Here is a 27,234-nt window from a genome sequence, read left to right on the forward strand (position 1 = left end):
TTCTATTTTAAATTGCACCTCTTGGCACTTTTTGAAAAACTTATATATTTATTGGGACAGAGAGAGAGAGTGAGAGAGTAAAGGTAGGAAACCACTATGAAGTAGAGATTAAATCAAGTTCCAAAAGAAATTGATTATAATGTAGTAGTTTCCGATTAGAAACCAATTTCTGCAAACTCAAAAATATGTAATTCCCCTACAAGTTCCCACTAGAGAAGAATACAAGTATCATGACCGGTTAATTTTTCCAGGAATAATACTATTATCTGGTACCTGGTTACATGATTGCTGCTGAGGGAGCCCATCATGGTCAATAATAGGTCTGTACTGACTTCAGTTTTTCCGCTCCTCATCAGTTCTCTGTGACACATATCCATGATCAACCATCCTGTAAGTAAAGAAGGAACATGAAAAACTTAGCATTTATTAAGCAACACAAAAATCATTATATATGTCAGACAATGTGAGTGACAAATAGGGCGCATAACAACTTAGTTGGAGCAAATGTTGACATAGAGACAGTTTGCTCCAAACAACATAGTATTGGCTGGTTTATAAAAGCTTTATATGGAGATTTGTAACTGTGGCAGATCCCTGGCCTTTTCAATTACTTATAAGATTTCTTCATATAAAGCCCTTTGTTTAATATCTGTTTCTATTGAGCACCCTTAGTTTTTGGTGGGTGTTGGCGTGTAAGTGTGTGTTCTTCCTGTTATTGACACTGAACCCATTTTTCTGGGAGGCCATAACCATATAAAGTAGGTATAAATTCGGTGAATGCTGTCGATTTCATAAGAAAATGCCTAAAATTTTCATGTCATAAGGCCTACCCAACAGATGGGTATACTGTTTTTGTCTATTGACAAACTTTATGTTTAGTCTCTTTAGTTTCTATATTTTTCATGGACTTGTTTCATTGTGTTTCACCCTTTTGGATTATTTCTAATAAGTTTTTACTTCAAGTGCATATAATTCTTAAGTTCTGTGAAATTCTTTGCAACTTTCTATAACCTTTAAAATTCATGTCCTCTTTTTCATCATAAGATGTTTTTTGTGTTTTGTTTGTAATGTTGGGTATCTTTTCATCAGTATTATGATTGTTTTTGTAGATAATTTCTTTGTTATTTTCCAGTTGATGAAGGGAGAACCTCAAATGGGAGACCTACTCACATCAAATCCCGTGATTGAACTGGAAGGGGATGAATTTTGGCCACTTTCTGGGAAACCCTTTTTTGATGTGGTTCTCACGAAAACAAATATCGAACACCTGTACCAACTGGTAAATTATCCCCTAATTTCCCATGTTTAAATGGTGGTGAGACTTCCTCTTATGTCAATTTCTTAACCATTGGTGCCAGTCTACATGATCATAGTTGCCAATTTTATTACATAATCAAATTGTTTGATATCTATCTCTTAATTATTGTCAATTGATCATTGCAATGAAGTAACAATTTGTTTGATGAGCGTAATGCATGGGCAATTTGCACATACGTCTTAGTTTTAAATAAAGGGTTGCCTTGTTCAAGCGAAAAATAATCCACCTACTGCTGAAACTTTCTTTTTCTTTGCAATTGTAGGCAATAATGTTGTACATTGCTAATTCTCAAAATTGGGGTTATCATTTTCTTCGCTTTAATTAGTCTAATTTGTTGAAATAATCATTTGTTCGAGCAGGTGGTCCCAGGCAGATTTAGTGCAACACTACCTTCCTGTTCAATCCCTACGGTTCTCACATTTCGGGGCAAGAATTGGGAGATGATATATCATGGATCATCCAGCCACAAAAGGCTTGATAACTGGAAAGCGTTTGCCATTGACAACAATTTGAAGGTTGGAGATGCATGTGTGTTTGAACAACTGGAGTGCAGCAGTACTAGGCTAGTATTCAGAGTCCAAATTCTCAGAGGTGACATCCCATCTGAATTTCTAGACAAGCTCGATGGTGATAATGTAGATGCACCAATTGTTCTCGAATAGTATATGACGTATTGTCTTTTACTGGATGTTGTCAATTTCCCGAATGAGATTACTTTCGGGAGCTAATATGATTTGAATTTGATGGAACTCTGGCAGAGCCTATTAAGGATGCGATAATTGTATGATTTTGAGTCCATGTGTTCTAGTCTAGGAGTTATTTTGTCATTTGACACGTTACTTTAGTAACATTAGCATCTATTATTGTTCGGATACCTTTAAAGAACGTAATTTAGTAGTGTACTTTATAACAATCCTCTTCAATAATTTCTTACTGTTCAACTGGTCTGTTGCTCAAAATGCATCAAACAACCTGAGGAATGATTTCTGAACGTCTCATAATCTACTATAGTAATTGTGATCTCTGTTTTCTGATTAGTGTGGAGGTTTTATGTAGCCATCATGGTTCATTGCTTGAAGGACAGAATTTTCACAAATTAAATTCTGATGTAACTGAAAGAGGATGCCAACTTTAGATAAGAATGTTTAGGTTTTGAACATTAGTTAAATCTTAAATGTAATGAGTAGGAGCTTAAGAGAACAAAAACAATCTCAGTCTGTTTGAACTCCTGTTCATTGGATTAGTTTATATAGTAAAAGTTGAATTGGTTCATAAGGTTTGGGGCTAGCCCAGGTAGTAAGGGAATATGGTAAAGGGTTAGGGTAGTTTATGTACTAGATCACATGCCTGGTTCTTGCATTCACATATTTTTGTAAATTTACTTTGAAGTATCTATTCTTTTAACCACTTCACTACTTGTGCTATTGACTCCTTGAACCGAACGGGCTTTAATCCCCGATGGTCTTGGATAAGATAGTATTAAACAGTATTCAGTTTTTAGTATGATGATGGAAAGCTGTGCAACCAGATCTATTTTCTACGCTTGGATTAGAATGAGAAAGTCATACCCCAAAAGAAAGTTAACAACAAAAACAGACGTGTGAGAGATGATAAGAAGCCATCTACAGAACTTTCTAACATTTTCTTTCTGACATCTTAAGTTCTATGTTACATGTAATCTCTTTATCTTCCTAGTCAGAGAAAGAAGCATATACTCATCACTTGTATCTATGTTGTCATGTTTTTAACTCTCATTCAAATCTCACACATCTATAAGCTTTTCCAGAAGTTACCATTAAAATATGTGAAATATGTGAAATATGTGAACTTGAGACTAAGAGGACTGTGAGGAGGATTGTGAGGAGGACTGTGAGTAGGATTGCATGACTTGTGTCCGATTTCTGTTCCTCTCAAAGCGGTTGTAAGCAGTCCTGGTCCGTAGGAATAGGAATAAGCTTGAAGCTAACCCTACTATTGAAATACAGCCCCACCATATGAATGTCTGCCTATAGCATGACCTACCCATGCACAATGTTGCATCCTTTAACAAGCTCACCCCTATTATTGAGCTTCCTTCATTGGAATCATACACCAGAGCTGCAAGAAGCCCATATAGGAGTGAGCCAATTGGGATGTTGGTGATAAGGATGTTATGGTTTACGCCAGCGCTGTTTGGCCCAAAAAGCTCTGATGTGACTGAAACAGCTGCAGAAAACACAAAGCCAGAGCTTATCCCAATCAAGCCTGTTCCTGCACGCAGCATAGCCTCACTGCCTGATGCAGCAAGCAAAAAGAAGGCAATTGGTGTTGGCACCAGAGCAACTGCAAGCCATCCAGTTCTTGCAAAATAGATCTTACTGCATTACCAAGAGGCAGGTTAGCTTTTATTCCATATGGCTTTTCTCATTCTCCAATTGTTAAAAGCGTTAGTTTTCTAGATACATACTCATGCAGGAAATCCGGGGCAGCTGAGAGCAAACGACCAAAGAAGGAGCATGAAGAGTATAATGTGACTAGAGAACTAGTCAGGGAACTGTATCCAAGTGATTGTGAAATCTGACCGAGATTGTTGCTATAGACCAACCCAATTGTTCCCCCACAAAAATATGCAGCATAGTATAGCCAAAAATCCCAGCGGCGTACAAGCAGCTTAGCTGAGTGCTCTTCACCTAGCACTGTCAACCTGTCTTTCTCCATCACCTTCCCAAAACATTCGAAACACCTGAAAAAGCCTTCAGTGTCTATCATCCCAAGCAAATTAGCATTTGTGGCACTTGTGGCATTAGTGCTTTCACTTCCTGCAATGAGTACTTTATGGAGCTCAAGATCATCAGGGTCAACCAAATTGAAGGTAAATGAGTTGTTCGAAGGGAACCTTGAGGGGAAGTTCCTACGAGCCCACTCACGAGCATATGCAATGCCAGGCAGACACAAAGGTAGGATCAGGAGAAAAAGAGCACCAACTAAGAGCATCCGAGCTTTCGATACATGAGAGGATAGGGAGTTGAGGAGGAGTAGATATAGGCCTGTGATCACAGCTAGGATGTTTAGGCAAAGAAAAATGATGGAGTCACGGTCAGTGGCATCAGCAGGAAGTGACTGAATCGGCGGTTGGCGGAGTACGGGGATGAGAGCAACACCGGATGTGAAGAGAGGTACTAGAGCATTGAGGAAGAGGTAGATGGTGTCATCATTTGGGTTTATTGCATTGGCAATGAGGGTGTAGAGGGCTGCACTTACCCCATTGAAACTCACTGTGAGGGACAATGCAAGTGCCCGGTTCGCTTGGAAGTGTTTGATGCATAGAACATAGCAGACTGTGTTGAACCAGCAGATGCTGCATCCAGCCAACAAGCATAGAATGAATACCTGCCGAACCGAAAAAGAAAAATTAACGGTAATCACCTTCTTGATTGAGATTAGAACAATTGCAATGGATTAAGTTGAGCTAGCTTCTGTTATGAGAAAACAATAGGACTAGCTTTACTCTAACGTTGTCTTTTTGTATATTTTGGATATAAATATAAATATAATATAAGTGGCACTAAATTTAGCTTTGCTAGCTTTTTCTTTCTTCTAAAACAAATAACACCCTTACGACATCGAAAAAAATCCTTTCTTTTTTACATCATTAATTCTTCTTAATGAATTGATCTTTTTAAAATATAGAAAAAAGAAAGTTGATTAATTATCTTACACTTTCTTTCTCGTTATTGTGTTTTGGTACAAGGTTTCTAGATAATTTGTTTATTCATATATATAAAGCAAAAGGCAGAGAATGGTAAAACATTCAAAATACCAAAAAATGCTCTTGGTTAATGCAAACATTAAGAATTGAAATTATTAATTAAATGAGGATAATATGATAAGTTCACACTTTTTCATATTTAAAAAAGTAAAATTAAAAGAAAAATAAGATAATAGATCCTATTTTTATGGAATACAACCATCCATTATCTTTTTTAATTCTAAAATAAATGAAATTTTTTTTTTTTATAAAAAAACCTCTCACAGGCGTGGAAGCACATGTAGAGAAGCTAGTGTTCATATATGCATGGAGACTGTAGAAGTCTTCAATGGGTCCACAACCTTATTAAATGGTTTGAAGTTTTTTCTTAAGAAGCTGGTAGATTGAATGATGAATGTGTTTGTTTCACTAACCATTGCTAACAGTCTCTTTCTATAGTTGAATTTGTTAGGAGACAAGGAAACCAATGCATCAACGTTGATACTTGCGGTTGTGGTAGTTCTATGTGGAGGTTAGAGGTTCACCAAATTTAGGTCAATTTTTCCTTAACTTCCCAAGAAAAGACAAAAATTAAAGATTTAAAAAAAAAATAAAAAAAAAAGAAGAAGAAGAATAAATAAAAAAATAAAAACCCAGTTCAACAAAATCAAAAAAATGAAATTTCAAGAAAAACACATTATCATGTAAGCAAAAAACCCAGAAAAATATATGACAAAAAATGAAGAGAGCTAACCAGAACATAAGGAAGAGTGATGAGTCTTTGAATGACAAACCATTGGAGGCCATAACCAAACAAACCCATGAATGCAGCCATGAACATGACAGCCCACAAAGGAAAATACATGAGAGAAACCCCAGAACACCAACCCAATGCCTTCCCCATATCTGAGGCCACAGAGAGATAGTTGAGCTGCACTTGAGATATCCCAAGAACAGATTTCAAGTCAGAAGAGTAGGATGAGAAATCAAAGTTTGTCCCTGTAAATGCTTGTATCCATGTTGCTGCTACAAGTATCATCCATTTTCTTGACTGCCCAACCATGATTTCTTGCCCCAAATCTTGATTTCTAATTCTTTGAATTAGAAACCGAAGTTGCAAGGGAGGGAGAGGGCACTTGATCTAAAGATATAAACAAGGGTTATGGGGTTTGAGGGAGAAGAAGGGTTTAGAGGTTCTTGGATTGGATTGATATTGTTATGTCCTAATTTTAGCAATTGCTAGATTGTCTTTTTTTGGTTTTTTTTTTATTGGCGCCCTCACTTTTATGCATGACTCTCTCTCTCCACAATCTATATATGTATATGCTCTTTTATCTATACGTACATACATATATACATATATACATATAATATATATATATATATATATATATATTCTGCCAATGCAATATTTCTCTGTAAGAAATGTTAGGAAGGAAAGGGTTTTGGATAGTGATGGGGATATTTGTTGTGGCTTGGTGGGTGGAAATTGCTTGTGCGTTAAGATTATGATTTGTTAAGCCTTGTTTTGAGGAGTTAATGTGTAAGGGGTTGTTAGGACAAAGAGGACCAATTTTGAAAGGCAGTTGCAACTTGCAAGCAGAATATAGCTGATGAGTTTTGTTTAAGGTAGTTTGTAATTTGCACCCATAAAAATGTTCATCATAACGACCCTTTTGAATGGAAAGTGATATTCCTTGCATCAAACAACATCATTTTTCAGGAACTTAAGCTCCTCTGTTTTATTGGTTATGGATAAAAAGTTAAACACTCTTATAGAATTACTACAGAAAAAGACATTCTAATGACAAAGCATCTTATGGTTGAATTACTCTTTCTTTTCATATTGCCTATTTAAGTTAAAAAGGAAGTTGCCAAATATTTTTTTTTTTTTTGGGAAAAGATACTTGGCTTTTTATTTCAAACGAGTCATTTCTCTTTGCAAGCAATTCACAATTTAACAAGTTTCCAGATCCTTTCTTTTTTTATTATTGTAATGAGTTACGTTTGTATTTGTATTGTGATTTGCAAGTGAGGAAAAATAATAGGGTAAATTTCACTTTACTACTCTCAAGTTTCCCGAAATTCTGACTTTACTACACAAAGTTTTCTTCTTCTCATTTTCATTCACAACGTTTACTTTTACTATCAATCTAGTATTTTCGTCATATTTTCTGTTAACCTATGATGTGGCAGTTAATGAGTTTAAAATTGATGACATGACATGACTTTGACCTACTCAATTTGTGCCATGTGGATCAACAATTAAATAAATAATAAAATTTTAAAATAAATACAAAATATAAGTAAATAAATAAATAAACTTAAAAATAAAAATAAAAAACCATTCTCAGCCGCCCCAACCTTCTTCCACAAACTCTAGCACCCCATCTCCTCCATGCACACCGTCATCTCCTCACCGTCTCTCTCTTCGGATGAACCCAAGCGCAGCCCCATTTCCTATATACTTTCTCTCTTCGATTTAGTCATGTTTTTTGGTTTTTTTTTTCTTTTCGTTCAGCAAAATAATAATTACAAAAATCAAATTTCTCTTTCAGTCACCCTCTATCTTTCTCCTCCCACCGAAAGGAACGGACGTCGTCGATGAGAGCTTGTGGGCCCCCATGAAGGGTTGACAACCCCAAACGACCAAACCTCACAGCTAGAAAAACCCACCCCAACCACCATTGTAACATCCCACATTGACCAACGGAGAGGGGGTGATGTGCTTTATATGTACATGTCTGCATCCATCTAGCACAATGCCTTTTGGGAGCTCACTTGTAACATCTCACATCTACCAACAGAGAAGGGGTGATGTGTTTTATATGTACATGCCCACCTCCATATAGTACGTGGCTTTTTGGGAGCTCACTGACTTCAGAGTCATGAGAAATTCGAAGTTAAGTGAGTTAGGGCTAGAGCAATTCCTAGATAAGTGACCCACTGGGAAGTTGCTCGTGAGTTCCCAAAAACAAAACCATAAGGGCAGAAAAGGGGACCCAAAGTGGACAATATGGTGCTATGGCAGAGCCGATCTTGGGATGTGACAATTTGGTATCAAAGCCACTCTGTCGTGTGGTGCGAGTGTGCTGACGAGGACGTCGGGCCCCTAAGGAGGGTGGATTGTTACATCCCACATCGACCAACAGAAAGGGGGTGATGTGCCTCATATGTACATGCTCACCTCCATCTAGCACGGGGCCTTTTGAGAGCTCACTGGCTTCGGAGTCATGGGAACTTCGAAGTTAAGCTGCGTTGAGGCTAGGCAATCCTGGATGGGTGACCTACTGGGAAGTTGCCCTCATGGGAACTTCAAAGTTAAGCGAGTTTGGGCTAGAGCAATTCAAGGATGGGTGACCCATTGGGAAGTTGCTCGTGGGTTCCCATAAACAAAACCGTGAGGGCAGGGGGGCCCAAAGTGGACAATATCGTGCTATAGTGGAGCCGATTCGGGATGTGACAACCACTCTGGCGAAGCAAACCCAAGCAACCCAAACCCACTATTCCCACCACCCCCAGCAAACCAAATCACCCATGCTTTGCGCCTTCTCCCTCGCTGCGCAAATTCAACCACTAATGAAGTCACCTTTTGAGGACATTAGAGTACTACCTGATCTTCAGAACCCTTATCATTCTTACCAATCTCTTCTTTTTTCTTCTTCTATTATGAGAATTTTTTTATTAAAAAAAAAAATACATAGTGGGTAGTGGTAATGGTGCAGATCTGATTTCACATGCACTGGGTTGTGGCTTGGGAGTGGGAGATGGGTGCTAGTGCTGGAGAAAAAAAAAAATATTATTTTACTTGTTTTTCCATTTTTAATAGTTAGTTTTTTATTCCACGTGACACAATGTAAGTGAATCTAAGTGGGACCATTGATTGTCACATCATCATTTAACAGAGCATTTGACGGAATAACTGATGGATATATGAAAATGGTAGAAAAGCCAAACTTTGGGTACAAAGTTGATACGAAAAAAACTTTAAGTAGCAAAGTCATAATTTCGAGAAACTTGTGAGTAATAAAGTGAAATTTACCCAAAATGATAAGTCTTAGAATTGCTTAAAAAATGACTCATTAGAGTGTCGGAGTATCTTTTGTAGGTACCCATCCCTCTCTCATATGATTTTGAAGGAGTGTTGCTTGGAGATTTATTTATCTTGTGTGCGGAGTAAAGCCGAGAACATGTGGAAGACATTCTTGTTGTAAGAATTTATGCTCCAACAGTTGGTGCCATCTGTGGGAACTCTTGCAAAATCAATCAATGGTTGAATCTGCACAAGACATTCTAGCCCGATCCAATCCTCGATCCGCAGATGTTAGATCAAATTCCGAGGAAGTAGAACCCAGCCTCGCAGCCATCTAGTTTAAGAAGATAATGAAGGAGTTGCGTGAAACGAAGAAGATGGCAGTCGAAGCTTTAGAGAAGTCCAAGGGCAACCATACATCACATCCGGAAGGCCCCAAGGGGAGCAAAAGGAAAGAGAGGATATAGTTATTTGATGGAAGTTCCATAGAAAGTATCCACTCCGATGGTTAGCACAATGAATATGAAGACCACCAGGACCAAATGAGGGAATTGAAAATGTCCAAAGACAGCGATTTGGAAAGACAAATTGAAAAGATTGTGAAAGGGTACAAACCATAGACACCTGCCGAACTAGCTGTTGAGGCTGCCAAAGGAATCTGCAAATCACCTTTCACCAATGATATTCTGAAGGCTAAGAAGCCCACAAAGTTTACTCAACCTAAATTCAAGTTATTCGAAGGGGTAGCTGACCCTATCGAGCACATCTATCACTTTTAGCAACAAATGGTCCTCGAAAGCGAAGACGAAGCGTTGTTGTGCAAATTATTCCCATCTACCCTATCGGGCTCGGCCTTGACATGGTTTAGGCAATTGAAGCCAAAGTCCATCGGCAGCTTCACTGAGCTTTGCAAGGCTTTCATATCCCAATATGTGTGCAATCAAAGGAGAAAGAAAGACATCACGACGTCGTTCAGCACAAAGCTGAAGGCAGGTGAGAGCCTCAAAGATTATCTGAAGCAATTCACGGAGGAAATGTCTACTCTAGAGACTTATGATTCTCACACTACGTCACTGCCATTCCGCAAGGGAGTGACGCTAGGAACAAAAATGCATAAGTCCCTGGTCAAAACACCACCCCTCGACATAAGGGAGGTTCTTGCTCGAGCCGATGGAATCATCATACTAGAGGAGGAGGAGCTTGCTCTATCAAAGCACACCGCCGCAATCATTTCAGCACCAAAGCACCCGTATGAGATGATCCAAGGGCCACAGACAAATTTCCCAAATGGAAGTCTCCGCAATCAAGCTAGGACCAATTCTCCCCCATCCAAACTTATTGTCAGTCTGGCTAAACTTTTCCACAAAAACAAAGGCAAAGGAATTTTCCGAATGCCTCCGACATTACTTGAACCCCTAGGGAAACAAGATCGAAGTAAAACTTGTGCATACCATAAAACGAGACCAAGAAAAGACAAGCTGAAAAGATAAGATGTGTTTGTGAAATTGCTTCAACACCAGAATTGGCCCAATCATTGGAGAAGGTAGGGATCATCTCATTCACCCAACGAGACCTCGAAGGAATCCAATTTCCCCACAACAACGCACTGGTCATAACTCTTCAAATTGGAAACTCGAAAGTCAAGAGGGTTATGATCGACGACGGAATCAGCTCATATGTAATGTTTTGGAACACTTTTAAAAGAATGAAATTGGATGAAAATGGGATCAGGCCCAATCCTACACCGCTATTCGCATTTAAGGGCAGCAAGGAATGAGTAATAGGAGACGTGACACTACCCGTCATAGTCGTTGGAAAAACTCTTTTAGTGACTTTTGTGGTGGTGGACGCTCCGAGTGCCTATATTGTGATCATGGGAAGAGATTGGATTCATAGAATGGATGGGGAGGCATCAACCAGATCCTAAGTGATGAGATGTTTGACTGACGATGGTCTTGGTATTATCGATATCAAAGGGGTTCAACTTAAAGCCAAAAGGTGTTACAACATAGCGACTGACCTAAAGAATGTAGCCAAAGCGCAGCCGCAACAGAACTAGCAATTACAATAATTAACGGAGGACCCACCAATAGAGCATGAAGATGATCCAAAGCCCCCTACAATTGAACGGAGGAGATATTGGATCCTTCTGATCCCAATAGAAAAGTATTGGTGGCTCCCTCATATCCAATGCCGAAAGGGAGCATCTCATCGAGTTCTTGATGAATAACAATGAAGTGTTGGCATGGTCACATGTGGATATGCCTGGAATTGATCCTAGTGTCGCATGTCACCACCTAAACGTGGACCCTAACCAGCCACCACACCAGTAGAGGCAAATGAGGTTCGCGCCAGAGAGAAATCAAATTAGTGACGAAGTGGACAGACTTCTGGAAGTTGGGTTCATCCGCGACGTGTGGTGCCTGACATGGATCTCTAATGTGGTGGTTGTGGCTAAGAAGAAAGGAAAATGGAGAGTTTGTGTCAATTACGTCAATCTAAACAAAGCTTGCTCGAAAGACTGTTACCCGTTGCCTAAAATCGATCAGATGGTGGATGCCACAGCCGGGTATGAACTTTTAACTTTTCTTAACATTTACTCAGGGTACAACCAAATTCCATTGGCAGTCAAAAATCAAGAAAAACAACTTTCGTTACCAAGCGTGACTTTTATTGTTATACGGTAATGACATTTGGTTTGAAGAATACAGGCTCAATGTATCAACGATTGGTGAATCAGATGTTCAAGGACCAAGTTGGGAAGACAATGGAAGTTTATATTGATCACATGGTTGTCAAAAGTGCGGTGAAAACCCAGCACCTAAGTCATCTTCAAGAAACCTTCGATGTGCTGAGGCGATATCAGATGAGGTTGAACCTAACCAAATGTGCTTTCGGTGTCTCATTTAGTCAATTTTTAGGACACATTGTGAATAGGCCGGGTATTGAGCGAAACTCAGAGAAGGTGGAGGCGTTACGGAACATGCCAAGCCCTGAAGACTCCAAGAGAAGTACAAGTGCTAATAGGGCGGATAGCAGCATTAAGCCGGTTTATCTCACGTTTGTTTGATTGGTGCAAACCCTTCTTCCGGAAATCCGGAATATAAAAAATGAGGTATGGGGGCCAAAGCAAGTGGAAGCCTTTGATCAACTGAAATGATACTTGACAAGTCCCCTCATCCGACTATACCAAAGCCTGGAGAGATGTTGTATATGTACCTCGCCGTAACCAAAGTGACAGGAAGCGCAACATTGTTTTGAGAAGAGAACTATCTCCAACAACCTATTTTCTATGTCAGCAAGAGTATGATTGACGTTGAAAAGTGATACACTCCGGCAGAAAAACTTGTCTTGGCATTGGTAGTAGCCAAGAGGAAGCTTCGATAATATTTTAAGGCTCATACCATTATAGTGCTCACAAACCAGCCTATTAAAGCAATCTTGTCCAGGCCAGATCTGTCGGGAAGAGTCACAAAATGGACGATTGAGTTTGGAGCTTTTGACATTAAGTACCAATTGAGAACATCTGAAAAAGGACAGGTAATTGCTGATTTTCTGGTTGAATGTTATCCCATAGAAGGAATGCATGAGAAACAAAGTGATACAACAGAAGCAGGGTGTAGCGAGGAAACACCGTGGGAGTTATATGCAGACGGCTCATCCAACTGGGCAGGGGCTAGGGTTGGGATTGTCCTTTCTTCGTCGGAAGGAATAGAGCTAGAATATTCTATCAGACTATATTCCCCTACATCAAACAACATTGTTGAATATAAAGCCTTGGTATTTGGATTGAAAATTGCCGGACTACTACAAATATATAATTTAAAGGTGTACAGTGACTCCCAACTTATAGTCAATCAAGCAAATGAGGAATATGCGACCAAAGATGAACGGATGAAGGCATATTAACAACTGTCAAAGCGTCTGTTTTAACAATTGAAGAAGTTCAAACTAAAGCAGATTTCGAGAGAGTGAATGAAGCAGATCAGTTGGCATGTGCAGCATTAGCCTTAGCTTCAGAAAAGGATTCAACAAGAGTCATATATGTAGAATATTTGGAAGGCCCCAATCTAAATGTTGTTGAACCTTGGGTTATGCAAGTCAACTCAGAGGTGACGTGGATGATGCCAATAGTAAATTATCTAACGGTAGGACCGCAACCCGTAGATCTGGTTGAAGTGAGAAAACTTCAGATGAAAGCTAACAGGTACGCACTTATAGAAAATGTCTTCTTCAGGAAGTTTTTTTCAGGGATCTTCGTTGCCTAAACCTATCCGAAGCAGAGTAGACCTTGAAAGAATTAGTCAAGGGAACTTGTGGCAATCATTCTGGAGGGAGGAGCTTGGCACACAAGGCTACTTTTGGCCTTACATGGCTCAAGAGGCCGAGCAATTTGTGCGGAAATGTGATAAGTGCTGGAAACATGTGCCTATGATCAGGCAACCTGCAGAAGAACTTAATTCGATCGTGGGACCATGGTCATTCGCCTAATGGGGAATGGATATCGTAGGACCATTATCAACTACGTCTGGGGGCAAAAAATATGTTCTCTTGTCCACAAACTACTTTACCAAGTGAGTGGAGGCCAAGGCATATGGGACAGTAGCCCAGACCGATGTGATAAAGTTCGTCTGGCGCAACAGAATTTGGAGGTTTGGGATACCCAGAGCCATCATTTCAGATAATGGGACACAATTCAACAATCAGAAGTTCAAGAAATATTGTATGGAGAAAGGGATCATTTAACAGTTTTCGTCCCGCAATTATCCCCAAGGAAACGATCAAGTGGAAAAAACAAATTGAACTATATTTGATTGCATTAAGAAGAAACTTGAGCAACGCAAGGGCAAATGGTGTGAGGAACTCTTAAATCTGTTATGTACGTCTTGAACCACGAAGCAACGGGGAAAGTCCTTTTTCTTAGCCTACGGAAGCGAAGCCGTTATCCCAACTGAGATCGAACTGCCTACAATCTGAACAATGGTGGTGGATACTAAGGATAACAAGCAACAGATTGCTCATAATCTCCATTTAATTGAGGAACATCGAGAGGTCGTGACGTTAAGACTAGCAAACTATTAGAACCAGGTCACTAATTACTTTAAAAAGCGAATCCACCCGAGAAGGTTCAAAGTTGGTGAGTGGGTCCTCAGGAGAGTAATGGAAAACACCAAAGATCTAGTCTTAGAAGCATACGGAAAGGGAGATTACGAGCTAAGACAAGTTGAGTCTGGTTAGTATCTGCCACACCTTTGGAATGCAACTCACCTGAAGAAATATTATGTTTAAATTAATCTACTTGTCCATCATTCCACTTATATTTATTAAATAAAATCCTCACTTCCCATTTAAATGTCGATTTATGCACTTGGCTTAAATTTGTTGTAAATTGAGCTCTGGGGGTAGTCAATTGGATTTATGCTGATATCAACATCACCCATAGGTTACTAATAGGATCCATGCTGATCTCAATAATACCTTGAGGTTATCAATCCTCTAGGGATAGTCAGTTGGACCCATGCCGATTCTAAGATCACCTTGAGGGAATTTAAGTACACTTCAACTTACACACATTATGGGAAACCAAATGGGAAGTAGAGAAATCATAAAAAGCCATGGGCTGATCCAAAATGAAACAAACGAATACTACGAAACAGAATATTAGACAGCTAACTAGTTGGATTCACCCCATAAGAACCCTAGTGAGGATTAGGCATTGAAATCCAACTTATTACCACTCCCTAAACTCAATTTGTCCATCTCGGGAAGTTATCCTAATCAATGAACGAATAAGCCGCATTGGCTTTGTCACGAAAGTAGCTAATCTCATGCTGGAAGTCATCACAAATCCCTTCAGAGTGAGCGAGAGCCACAACACGGTACGCATCCACCAGATCCCTTTTAAGGCAAGTCAAAGTTTCTCTGAGTAAGTCTCTTTCCCTCTCCATTTGATAATAACTTGTCCATGGAGAAGTTTCTCTATCCCTATTAGAGTGCAAGTGACGATGTCCAAAACGTGATCGCCCGGGGTCATCCCTCGTTGAGTTTGAAGGGCCAGCATCACCTCTGTTCAAGCAAGAAGGTTTGGGACCCTCTCTTTCTCTTCCAACACAATCTGGTGAGTGCCCATAACGAATCGAAGAAGAGCCAGAATGAAGTTTGCACCTGTTGTTAGATATCAACCGAGTCCTGGACTTACATTCACGATTAGGCAACGCATTCGGAACTTTGGAGCAATCAAATGACCTCACTGGTGAAATGGATGAAGAACCTCCACCATAGTAGATTTCTATTCCTTTAGCACCTTTTCTCTTGGGAGAGCAACCATTTTTAGGGATGTCAGTGCAAAGGCGGAAGCGAAGTTTTAGCCTATGCTTGTGAGCCATAGTATCCAAGTACTTGAAACCCATCCTCAGACCCTCATTTTATAGCGTCAGTCAAGATAGCTCCGTTGGTTCATATAATTATGCAAAGTTTCAAATTCAAAAAGTAGTTTTATTTGAGAAACTGAAACTCTAACTGTATTTGACTTTTGAAAAAAGGATAATGTTATCTCGATGAACTCAACGCGTAATACAAGATAGGATCAGAATAGATTTGAAACTTAGAATGACCTAGACGAATCATACCTAAGGGAACCCATACTGAAGATGGTTGTATTCATCTTCGTACTCACATAAATTGGACAAGTGAATTAAATACATAATCATAATAAACATAAGCTTGGATATCAAAAGAAAGCAAGTCAAGTCTAGTTAAGTCCGGTACATCCACATAAGGTTCAATACACAAGTTCAACCTTAAAACAAAATGCATGCCACATAAAGTAAATACTAAATAGAGTAGGCGTCACACACCAAAACTCGTTACATCAACCCAGAAGCCTACTCCCCGATCTCGTAGTCGCGAACAGAAATGTCATGGCTCACGGTGGAAGGCACAGTATCACCAGAGTCGAGAGGCACATGATGCTCTGCAGATCCAGAAAGAGGAATGTCTGTGGGGATCATCCCGAATATGAACAAGTAGTTTGCAGTACCAACTCCTATCTCTCCGTCATAGGTGTCAGGATCAGCCACAACCCTATGGTGGGCAGGTTGTTGCCCTTGTACCTAGCCAGAGGTGGATCCACCATGGGGTCAATGGGGTCAGACGACCCTATGGCAGCCTTAGAAATGACTTGGAGGTTCTTGGTTTCTCTTGGCAGCCATGGGAGATGACCCCATGGAGAAGATGATGCAAGTTGCTAGGGAGAAGAAATAAGGAGAAAGAAGAAAGAGAGAGAGAGAGGGGGAGGAAGAAGAAGATAGTGGTTGAGAAGGAGAAAAAAGAGAGAGAGAGAGAGAGAGAGAGAGAGAGAGAGAGAGAAGAAAAAAGAGGAGGGGGAGGAGGAAGAAGAAGATAGAGGGAGAAGAAGATGCGCCGACATAAATTTTTTTAAAAAGGAAGATATTTGTTAGGGTTTTTTAAATATTATTTTAATTCTGTTGAGTAGACCTATAAATACTAGAAATATATATCAATAACATAAAGATATCATTTACCATAGTGGTCTTTAAATTGAAATGGACCTTAAGGTCAATGGTTCAACACTCACTGTGTTCCTTTTGTTTTTTTAATATTCAAGGTATTTTATTATTTGGGTTATTTTTGGGTGAGTCTATTTATTATTTGGGTTGGTGTTATTATTTTGATGAAATTTATGGCTTGCATAATACATATATGAGCTTGATTTATTGAATGATGTTTTTGTTAGTTGGAATACGTCTGGTGTGTTTTTAAATTATTATTATTTTTGCATTGTTTCATTTTGAAAAGAAAACTGGAACTTTAGTATTATAACCCCATAAGGTAACAATCCTGGATCCGTCATTGTACCTAGTCGAACCGAAATTGTTTGGCGGATTTCCTGAAAATCTAAACGCAACATGCATCGTACTGATCTTTCTTCTCTTTTTCAAAGCGCCCTACATCATTCTTTAGCCACTCTATTTCCAGTAAAGTGTCCTTGCGCTCAAGGCTGAGGGCGTCGATTTTATTGAAAAGACGGGAAATCTCATCGTTCTCTTTTGCCGACTCAGCCTCACTTGCCTTAAGTTGTTGTCGTAAGTATTCGTGGGACCTGATCAAGTTGTCTAACTCGTCCTTGCACCCTTGAGCCCTAGATAGCTCAACCAAGCGAAGTTCAACCATCTGCAAGACATTTGCATAAGTTAGTTAAAGTGAAGCAAAGTTGAACTGAGAAAATGAGAAAGTGAAGACAAAACATACCGAGATCAAGTGGTGAGCGATCATCCAAATCTATCAGTTCCTTAATGTCTTGTGGGTGAAGAAGACCACCTAAAACGGCGTCACATGCCTCAGGATCATGCAAGAGTCCTTCATTTGTCATAAGACGTTTCTCGTCTGACCTTTGAAACTTAGGCCTCCATATCTCACAATCAGCAAGAATGATGGGTTCATTGTCGAGGTCAATATCTTCAACAACCACAAGTGGAGCGGAGGTGGCCAAACCAACTTGATGGAGCGCATCATGATGGGATCGGCCCGAAGATGAACCTTGAATGAACACATCTGATGGATCTGAACTCAACCCAACATTTGGAACATGCTTGGACCTTTTTTTCTGTTGATCAACGGATGGTCTCTGGCCCTGGACCTAGTCAAGAAGCACATTTTGACGGGTTGGGTAATGGGCCCGACATATCAGACAACTCGGATTTGTCAAGAGAGTAACCACCGCTATCTTCTTCCTCTTGAGCCTATCTCTCTGCATAACTCCTTCTAATGCGATGTGAGGAATCCTTCTCGAATTGGAGAACTCGGTCAAAGCTGATTATGTGACCTACTAATTTTGTCTCATGTAGATCCACACTAAGATCAACCTCGAGATAAGATGGGTAAATGATGCTAAATCTTGAGAGATATAAAGAAGTGTGTTGGGATTGAAGAAGTACTGAACATCCCAATCTTGACCCACCAAATGGCCGGTCAGCCACTGAATTCGCTCATGAGTAAGGACAATCTCTGAACGGGTTGGGTTGGGCACTGCAAAACAAAGAAACCATTTAATAAGCTGTTGTGAAAAAGAATAGTTTTCCTTTTTCCGTAAAGCCAAATACAAAAACATTTATATTATAAATAACTTATAAACAAATTAGAAAGTTTTAAGGTACAATGAAATTTAAGAAAACAAAGTAATAGGTAAGTAAAAGGAAAATAAATAATAAGTAAGAAGGTGAGTTTGGTACGGTGAAGCACGTCAAAGACGCTGTCCTAAAGGCTTTGTAGCCTCCCTACGTGCAGGTACTGACGATCTATAAGACTCCAAGATACGACCCCTTGTGCACAAACTCAAGATCCGCTATGAGCACGTTCATAGACAGACATAGGTATCCAAGTCACATAACCATTGCCCAAAATAATAATAATGTAAAGTAGAGAATATATGCAAAAGTAGAAAAGGAGAGAATTAGAATGTGTATGTGATATTCTGATAATACATTGTGTGTTTCAAATGTGAAGGAGGAGTGGCCTTTTATAGGCATCCAAAAACATGTAACCTTCATCAACCATAAAAGTTCACCAACCAAAAAATTAAGGCATTCACCAACCAGAAATAAAACTTGAATATTAAATATTTATAACCCCCACAATAAATAAAATAAAACAACCAAAATAACTAAATAAATAAAATTGTTAAATTTTTAAAACCCTTTAAAATTCCAACATAAGCTTCCTCTGAAAAACCATATCAGAATCAGTATCATTAGAGTAGTCATAATCAAGAATACCAGGCTCAAGCCCGAATGATGAAGGAATAGAAATACAAGAAATCTCAAGAGCTGCCCAATTCCTGGTAATCATCAAGGGTCGGGTCTTCCAATCTTTTCCGGAAGATGGTTTGTAGCCAAAGAATTTACGAATAGGTCTCATATCTAACCGTGGCAACATAATGGTGGTAAAAGAAATCTAAGAAGCCTAGTGCACCCCTCATTTGAGGCCAACTACCAGCATACCATTGATCAATAAGTACGAGTTTAGATTTAACTGCATAGGATGGAGGTTCAAAGAATTCAACACAAGGCGAAATAAGGGGTGAAGCGGAAACCTAATAAACTCTAGGTGAGATGGTGAGAGCACTAAGGCTCCCTCCGGGATTTCAACCCCTGTGTACATGTCCACTCCCTTAGGTATTCGATCGATAGTAACTTCGTCAGGAATGCGGAATTTCTCTTGCATCTTATTTGTCTCAGGCTTCGAGGGATATCCCACCTTTGACTTCGGCCAAAGGTTAAGTCTTGACATCAAAGTAGTTAGAAAGCAAGCAAACAAAACGAAAGTTGAATGAGAGAGGCAACTTGAGAAGGGGATGCATACCGCGAAGTTAGTTTAAATGTGACTTTGGTTCAGAGATAGGCGCAACCCAAATTGGATAAATAAGACTTGAGGGGGTTCGGCTTAGTTGAAACCAAGGTCTAAAATATCGGGAGTTTCGGAAATATCGGTGGTCCAAAAACACAAATATATTGATGGAAATATCGAGGAAATATCGATATCGATAAAAATTGCGGAAATTATGAGAAAAACTTGGAAATTTTTATTGAAACTTTAGAGGATGTTTACTTAATCAATTGTCTATTATTTTATCACAAAAAATGGGAAGGAAATGCATGGCATGGTGGGTTTGAGTGAGTTAAGTTGATTATGTAGCGACCTGACAAACACTGTGACTTTAGAAAATATGTAGTAATTAATGAAAGAAAATTAAACACACCATAATTTTTTAGTTATAATAATGTACTTCAATATATTACACTTGATACATATGATAAAATATATGAACTTAACCAAAAAAACAAAGATAAAATGTATGAGTAACTTAGTACCACATAGAAATAATTCCTATTAAAATTCAAACTTAGTATCACATATAATGAACAATATTAAAACTCAAAGTGAATAATAATAAAACTCTATAATATATAACAACAACAAAATACTACTCCATTATAAAATAATAAATAACATTAAATATATGCTTAAATTTATTCTTAGGGAATTTTTTTAATATGAAAATTTATCTTAGATAATATTAGCTTGCAGACATTTTTAAAGACCTTATAAATATTACAAGTTGAAGGTATAAACACAAACTTAGCCGTAGCTGAGTTGGATAAGGCGCTGGCTTTGATGATAATATCGCGATATATTGACCATTTCAGATTGAATTTGAACGAAAATATCGGTCCCGATATTTCGGAGATATTATTGAGGATATTATCGATAAATTGACGAAATATAAATGGAATGTTGCGAAAATATCGGGACCCAAAAAAAACGATATTATCGCCGAAATATCGGCGATAATATCGAAATTTAATTCGTTGGTCGAAACATAACCCCGGATTTAAAAGGCTTGAGTTGAGAAAGTCTCCTGAGAAGTCAAGTATAAAGATGATCAGAAGTCAACCATAGCTTCAAATAAGCATGACTAAGGAAAATCATTTTTAGAGAAAGCAAGTTGGTTATTCACATAGACTCATACATAGTAGGAGCATGATAACTACGAAGCAATTAAAGAGTGTAAACTCCAAGTTTAGACAGACCAAAACAATTATAGAGACATAAGGTTCGCGTGTTAAGCGTGAGTGCACCATCACTATTATCGTTCCTTTACGTATTGCAAGTGCGGGTTAATTACATATTAGAAAAATGCACAATATGCATATATCAATTGACTTTAGTTTATAAGTCTACTAAGTCAAATGCACCTAGAACATATTATAATTAAGCTGAACAGTGTTTCACTCTAACTTCACCTTATTTATTAATTTTATAAGTCTGTGGTTGTTTAACACTAAGTACATATATGGGATGCTTTGCTATCAATGGCTTCAGTCTTTAGCATATCATTCTATGTGTTTTGGGAAGTACTGATGATTATGATTGGATAATGGGGTACAACGCTAGCTGTGTAGTAGATACCAACGTAAGGTCTACATCATGAATATTATTATTATTATTATTATTATATATTCCCAGGGAATGTGTATAGTAATATATACACACACACACATAGACTGCAAGTAGTAATGTTTGCATGTGTAGTAATTTCTATCTACATGTGTAGTAATCTTAAGTGTGGATTGGTTATCTTGCTGTGCACTGGAGGTACAAATAACAGTGGGTGTGAGAAAAGTAGTAAAGTGAAATAATGAGTATAAAACAAAATAAGAATAAGTCTCAAAGCCAAAGTCATCTCTTTGCCCAGGGGTCAAATGTCAAAACCCAAGGATTATTGTTTGAGTTGTTGGAGATTGCGTTCATTAGCTTCCTAGCCTCATGATTCACTGGTATACAAAAGTAAATAAAATAACAAATAAAAAAAGAGAAAGGAAACCAACGACTCCCACACCACCAAGACATCTTCAAAGTTTTATTCTAACTCTTCTCGTTTTTGTTTAAAAATTGTGTTTTCAAAACCAAATAACAAGGTACAAAAATCCATGGAATCACAGTCCAAGCTTTTCATTGTTTCAACACGAGTACACGAGTGTATATGTGTGCTAAGGGCAGCTAAATAGTATAAAATAAAAGCGATAGAAAGTGGCTTTACTAGGAGAAAGGATGGGTGTGAGCTGAAGAAAGGCTTCCATGGTGGACTGCCAAAAGCAACGCAACACTGGTTTCTTTTCTTTGTCTTCCGTCTTTGTGGCTGTTTTCTTCATGGGTAATTACTGCATTACTTTCCCTTCTTACCCAATAAATAAAGAAAATGAGAGGACACGCATGTTACGGAAGGAGTTGTTTATTTATTTATTTTTGAAGAGGTTGGTGTGTAGTAAAGAGGAGCCTGAAGCATTTTAGATTGGAGTTGGTCATCAAGTTGTATAACTTTTTCCCATGAATACACTAAAACAAACTGACAACAAGAAAGTAAAAGTGGATGTTAACTTGGGTTTGTTTATGGCCCATTAAGGGATTGGATTTTTGAAGTCAACCACTACCAATATGATTTTGGGATTGGTTTCCTAAAGGAGTATCTATTGATGACGTGGGAGCTCATCCTTTTGCTAAAACCAATTCAGTTATGCACTCTCGTTTTGTAAATTTTCAAAAAAGCTGACCCACCAGTTCGGTCATACTTAAACAAGGTAATATCCATGTGAGAATTCGAGTTAAGCCTTTTCCCTCAACCCACATGCTAGGCGCGAGTGGGAAGAGGAAAACGGAGGCAATGTGGGAGCAAAATAATTTTTCACTGATCTGCCACATCACGGGATTGGATTTAGGCACAACCCAACGTGGGCTTGGATGTGTATTTGCTTAATGTGGGTTTGCATACGCTTAAGCCCAACGTAAGTTCGGATAGGTATTGGCCCAATGCGGGTTTGCATGCGTGTAAGCCCAATGTGAGTTCGAATGTGCTCCACCCAACACGCCCATATTGATTCATGTACAAGCGGCCCGATGTGGGTTCGTGGGTATATTCAAACACCTGCACTCCCTAATCCACATAAATCGAGGGACAACGTGAACACGGTTGGGAGTTGATGACGCACAATTCACATTAACCAGAAGTGGCGAAAGTGGACATAAGACGTGCAAAGTGAGGCTTGCATCCCAAGGCTGTCATTAGGTATAAATGTGAAGTTTCACATCCAAAGAAAAGTATGTGATTTCATTAATTGGTGCACTCAAATACATACAAAAATTGATTTGAGCGTCGGAGTATCTTTTGCAGGTACCCATCCCTCTCTCATCTGATTTCGAAGAAGTGTTGCTTAGAAATTTATTTGTCTTGTGTGTGGAGTAAAACCGAGAACATATGGAAGACATTCTTATTGTAAGAATTTCTGCTCCTACATTTGTTGAGGCCCAAAATATTCACGGTTCGACCCAAATAAATTCTCGGTCCAATGTGATGCTTTACCAAGAAGAAACCCGATTTGGGCATGCGAAAGTTCATCATATGCGCTTGCACACATGCCACGCCAAACGACACGCCACGCTAAGCAAGGAATTATCATTCCGCACCTAATCACGCCCAAGCTTAAGTGGGCCCCAAGCCACTCAAATACCCGGGGCTTGCTTGAGTGGGTTGTGGTATGGATGGTGATAAATCAACATGAGACCCATTGATGGACCGAGAAATGGAAAGTCTCGGGTTACTTGGGAGCCTCGAGACTCAAGCCCGTTTCTTAGGCTCAAACATGTGGGTAAGCACAAGAAAGAAAAGTAGCCCAATACCCAAGCAAAACAACCCAACCAAAATAAAATCCAAACTAAGAAGCCCAATGTTTAGTAAAAGCCCTTTTGCTTAGGAAATCACCTTGGCCCATATAAAAATCCTAAAATAGCCCACAAAAAACCTCAGCTTTTGGAGAAAGCAGACGACACGTGAAGAGCAGATGGCAGACTCCTTAAGCAAAGTCTGCTGAAAACCAGTCTCAAGCCAGAGACATCCAAAGAACCGATGAATACCATCCCGCATGCTGTCGAAGCATCCCTTGACCAAAGATGTATTTTCACCTCTTTTCCTTTCAGATTCAGCCAAGGAAGAGGAAAGAAAAGAAGAAAAAACAGCAAACTAAGAGTGGAAGCTCCCATTGCACAGCCACGGGAAAGGAGGATGTTGAGCCCCAAATCCCCAATTCATGAAAATAGACAGAAGCAATCTTTGCCAAGAAAGGGAAGTCAGAGAAGGGGAGGAGAAAGGAAGAAAAGCTTAGCCAAAGTAAGTAGAAGCCATTAGGGTTTCTTGAAAATTGGTGATTTCCGGCAGCTATAAATTGAGCCTTCCCCTACCCAACAAAAAAACTCACAACCTGCAGAGAGCAAGCTTTTCTCTCTATCTTGCAAAACTCAGACTCGTGCACTGCTCATCTTCTTCTCCAATTTGTTTTTCTGGCAGCTGCCAGAAGAACTCTGCCTTTCTTTTTCCTCTTTCCCTAGTCGAATTCCTCACAAAACACCTCATTCCTTACTTAAACACTTTCTTTTCTCATAAACCAAGCCTAATTTCTCTCTTAGTGCTAAACCCATGTTGATTTTGCTCCCATGCCACATGCCACTCATGCTGAGCTGAAAAGACTATCTGTAAGCATGCCAAAACTATCTGCAAGTTACCATTATTCTCGTTGGTGAAGATAACCAAAATACTTCCTAAGGCTCTACTGCCTTTTCGAGGTATTTTGGGGCTTAATTTTCGAACTCAGGCTCAAGGGGCAATTTCTTCCATTTTGCCCTTTACGGCAAGTGCCCGTAGTAGTTGCCGGAAGAAAAAGCCCCTACATAAATTGGCGACTCTGCTGGGATTAAGCCACTTCTGCACCAATGCCTCCAAAGAAGAAGAAGCTGTATAATAAACCGGAGGAAATAAAGAGATAAGAGCATTCCCTCTTTCTTTTTCTTTTTCCTTTCGTTGGCTATCTACTTTGTAGAACAAACATAATATAGATTACTCACATGCTCCCTTTGCTTGTGTCTTAGATATCCATTCTCAAGCAAAACAATATCTTGTAAGACGACTGGGGGCTTCAGCCAACGTGCAAGCCCGACCACCGCTGCCAATGGTTGAGGCTAGCTCGCTGCTCACCTTTCCGCCATGATACATCATCAGCAAGTCTGGCCATCGCCGTAAATCACCTTCATAGCAGCCCTCACCTCTCTAGAGTTGTGAAAACACGGTGAGAGAGGGAGAAGGAACACTTGCTCAATGCTCTTAGCCTCATCTCTGCGAATGGCTTCACCAAGATAAGATTTTTATTATCATGCCTTGTTGATCTCAATATAGTATATATATTTGTTTGTTGTTTTAAGATATCCATAAAATTTATGTTTCATTGAACAATCTCAAGCATAGACAAAAGCATGTGCATTCAAGTCCAAAAAAAGATTGATTGATTAGTTGATATTCATATGGTGCACCAGCTTGCATCATTTTCTTGTTATGTATTAAACCACCTTTCAATTTCGCATCTCCAGCAAAATTTCTCAGGGCCTTATTCCACGCACTATTCACTTATCTTACTTCTTATCATTTCGTATCGATCCACCTTTGTGTTAATCAATCCAAGTTACACATTGCAATGTAGATGCCAACTATGCATGCTCAGTACTAAAATCATACCTGCCCAGCATGCTTATGTCAATTATGTTAGTCATTTGCAAGCTACAATGCTTATATTATTTTTATGCTTTGGTCATGCAGCGTTATATCGGTCCTGTGCAAGGGACCCAAGCCTCCAAACAACAAACAAGAAAACAAATGCTCTCATGTTTCCTACCCAACATCTCAACACACTGCCATTATCATTTATTCCTTAGACAAATCTCTCTCTATACTTCCAGTCATAGAAGTTCAAGCACCACTGAAAGAGCCGCTGGAAGGGTGGAAGAAGAACAGAGCCAGTCAAAATCCAAACACCACTGCTGGAAGAATCGCTGCCAGAAGCACATGCTACCACCGAATCATGCCAAACTGTCACCGTTGCAACAAAAGGATATCCCAAGTTCATCATACCATGCAATAACCCAAACAAATACTAAGAAGGCCATGTTGCAAGAGTTTTTGTAGCCTGTGCCCATCAAATCCTTTTCTGATGATTATGGTGCACTTGGGGGCTGAGGAAGGAATTCATTGCAATCACCACAGCAGCGATTCCAAAACCCCAAATGAGCTTAAAAATCCATTATTACCAAAACCACTATTCCCAGACCAAAAATATCCTTAAAATCCCAATTATGTTACTATGACCTCCAAGTTCGCCATCACTTGTTGTTGTAACCCAACACATTTGCTGCAGTGACCACATGCAAAGCTCAAGCTTCAATAGCCAAGTCCAAGCTTTTGGTTCCTAAATCATGTTCACAACAGCTGCAACAAACAATACCTAAGTTGCCATAACTGATATGTTCCAACGCCTCAAGCACTTTCTAAGCCTTGACCATTCCAATGACTAAGTTTAGGAGTCAAAACCAAAAGGCTATCAGGATGTCTCAATTGCCACAATTCCATAATCAAGCATCATCAAGCCCCGAGCATTAGTCAAGGAATCCAAGCACTATGCTTTACTCAAGAAGGAAAACATCTTAATTCATGGCGAATGAAAGGAAAATATTGCAAAGGTAGTGCTATGATACTGCTGGAAGAACCTAAATGTTGTCAAGATGAAGTTTATTTTACCAAGCAATCAGAATTTTTGAAGCGATGTCAAGCTTTCAAGAAAAGGGGTGCTGGAAGCGTATTTTCCTATATTCATCCATTCTTCACCTGCAACATCCACCACTGCTTGCCATACTCTAAGGAAGTTCTTACACGCCGAGATACATGACAAAACTCTAAGAGGCAAGCTATTGACAAGGACCCCTTGCCAAAACGAAGGGGAAAGTAGATGGCTACTGTCATTACGTGCTTTGATGACTTGCTCGACGACGACGTATTGTGCCACCTGTGGAAGAATGACCCAAAGAAACCGGAGGCTATGTGGGAACCTTGTGGAAATATGAGGAAGGCCAACTTGAGCAAATATTCAAAATCTGCAAGCTATAACACCCCATGGCTACTTGCTAATTGATGGGAGAATGGTTCCAGCAGTGAAGTATTCACGTTGGACATGCTGGAAGAAAGCCACTCGGAGGCTTCATTTGGTCATCAAGATTATCAAGAAGCAGCTATTGTAACCTCTCATAACTTCACAGAGGTTGAAGAAAGTACAATGGGTTAGGAGCTGCAAATCACTCTTTGATTAGTTTGGTTATGAGCTGTAGGCAAGCAAAGCAGCAACTGTGGCTCTGTTAAATATCTCTACAGAGCATGGCATCCTAGTACAACACATGCCAAATACATGCCAACCTAAACCGCAAGCTTTCGTGCTATTGCAAGTCATGCACAACCTTGGGCCCTTTCATACTTGGGGGCTTAATTTGATGGGGGTACTTATCAATGCAAAATGGCTCAAAGCCTTACTACTGAGTTGCTTTTGCACCTATCCTTTTGTTTTTGGCTTTTCAAATTTATTTCAAAGATGAACTCCTTTTGTGTTTTTACCATATGTTTTCACAACTTTGATAGAATGCACCACCATTATTGCATGCCAAGGCATAAAACGATATTTGCAAGGAGAATGGAGTATTTTGGAAAAAGAAAAA

At 39.3% G+C, this 27,234-nt stretch overlaps 3 protein-coding genes across 7 annotated transcripts in view; 2 read left to right on the forward strand and 1 right to left on the reverse strand.

The window, feature by feature from the left end:
* The window catches only part of LOC103331340 (B3 domain-containing protein Os04g0386900-like), a 36,285-nt gene extending 34,041 nt beyond the window's left edge, over window positions 1-2,244 (forward strand). For 3 of the 5 annotated variants that reach the window (XM_089053068.1, XM_089053067.1, XM_008233956.3), the window contains exons 3-4: window positions 1,133-1,279; window positions 1,678-2,244. In XM_089053068.1, the coding sequence (XP_088909194.1) occupies window positions 1,136-1,279; window positions 1,678-1,980 (447 nt within the window). In that variant the 5' untranslated portion in view covers window positions 1,133-1,135 and the 3' untranslated portion in view covers window positions 1,981-2,244. Of the gene's footprint in view, window positions 1-360; window positions 391-1,109; window positions 1,280-1,677 lie in introns of those variants that run through there. The other 2 variants (XM_089053066.1, XM_016794133.2) reach the window with 2 other exon arrangements.
* A 682-nt stretch (window positions 2,245-2,926) lies between these two features.
* Window positions 2,927-6,402, reverse strand: LOC103331342 (protein NUCLEAR FUSION DEFECTIVE 4-like). The gene is made up of 3 exons (XM_008233957.3): window positions 5,800-6,402; window positions 3,765-4,687; window positions 2,927-3,675 (listed from the first exon to the last, which is right to left on the reverse strand). The coding sequence occupies exons 1-3, from the start codon at window positions 6,106-6,108 to the stop codon at window positions 3,153-3,155; spliced, it is 1,755 nt and encodes a 584-aa protein (XP_008232179.2). The 5' UTR covers window positions 6,109-6,402; the 3' UTR covers window positions 2,927-3,152.
* A 3,461-nt stretch (window positions 6,403-9,863) lies between these two features.
* On the forward strand, window positions 9,864-10,855 carry LOC148917083 (uncharacterized). The gene is made up of 2 exons (XM_089052363.1): window positions 9,864-10,512; window positions 10,599-10,855. Exons 1-2 carry the CDS (start codon window positions 9,864-9,866, stop codon window positions 10,853-10,855), a joined length of 906 nt encoding a protein of 301 aa, XP_088908489.1.
* The last annotated feature ends 16,379 nt before the right edge of the window (window positions 10,856-27,234 follow it).

Source organism: Prunus mume, linkage group LG5, assembly GCF_029339155.1.
Source record: "Prunus mume cultivar Tortuosa linkage group LG5, ASM2933915v1, whole genome shotgun sequence".
Lineage (NCBI taxonomy): Eukaryota > Viridiplantae > Streptophyta > Magnoliopsida > Rosales > Rosaceae > Prunus > Prunus mume.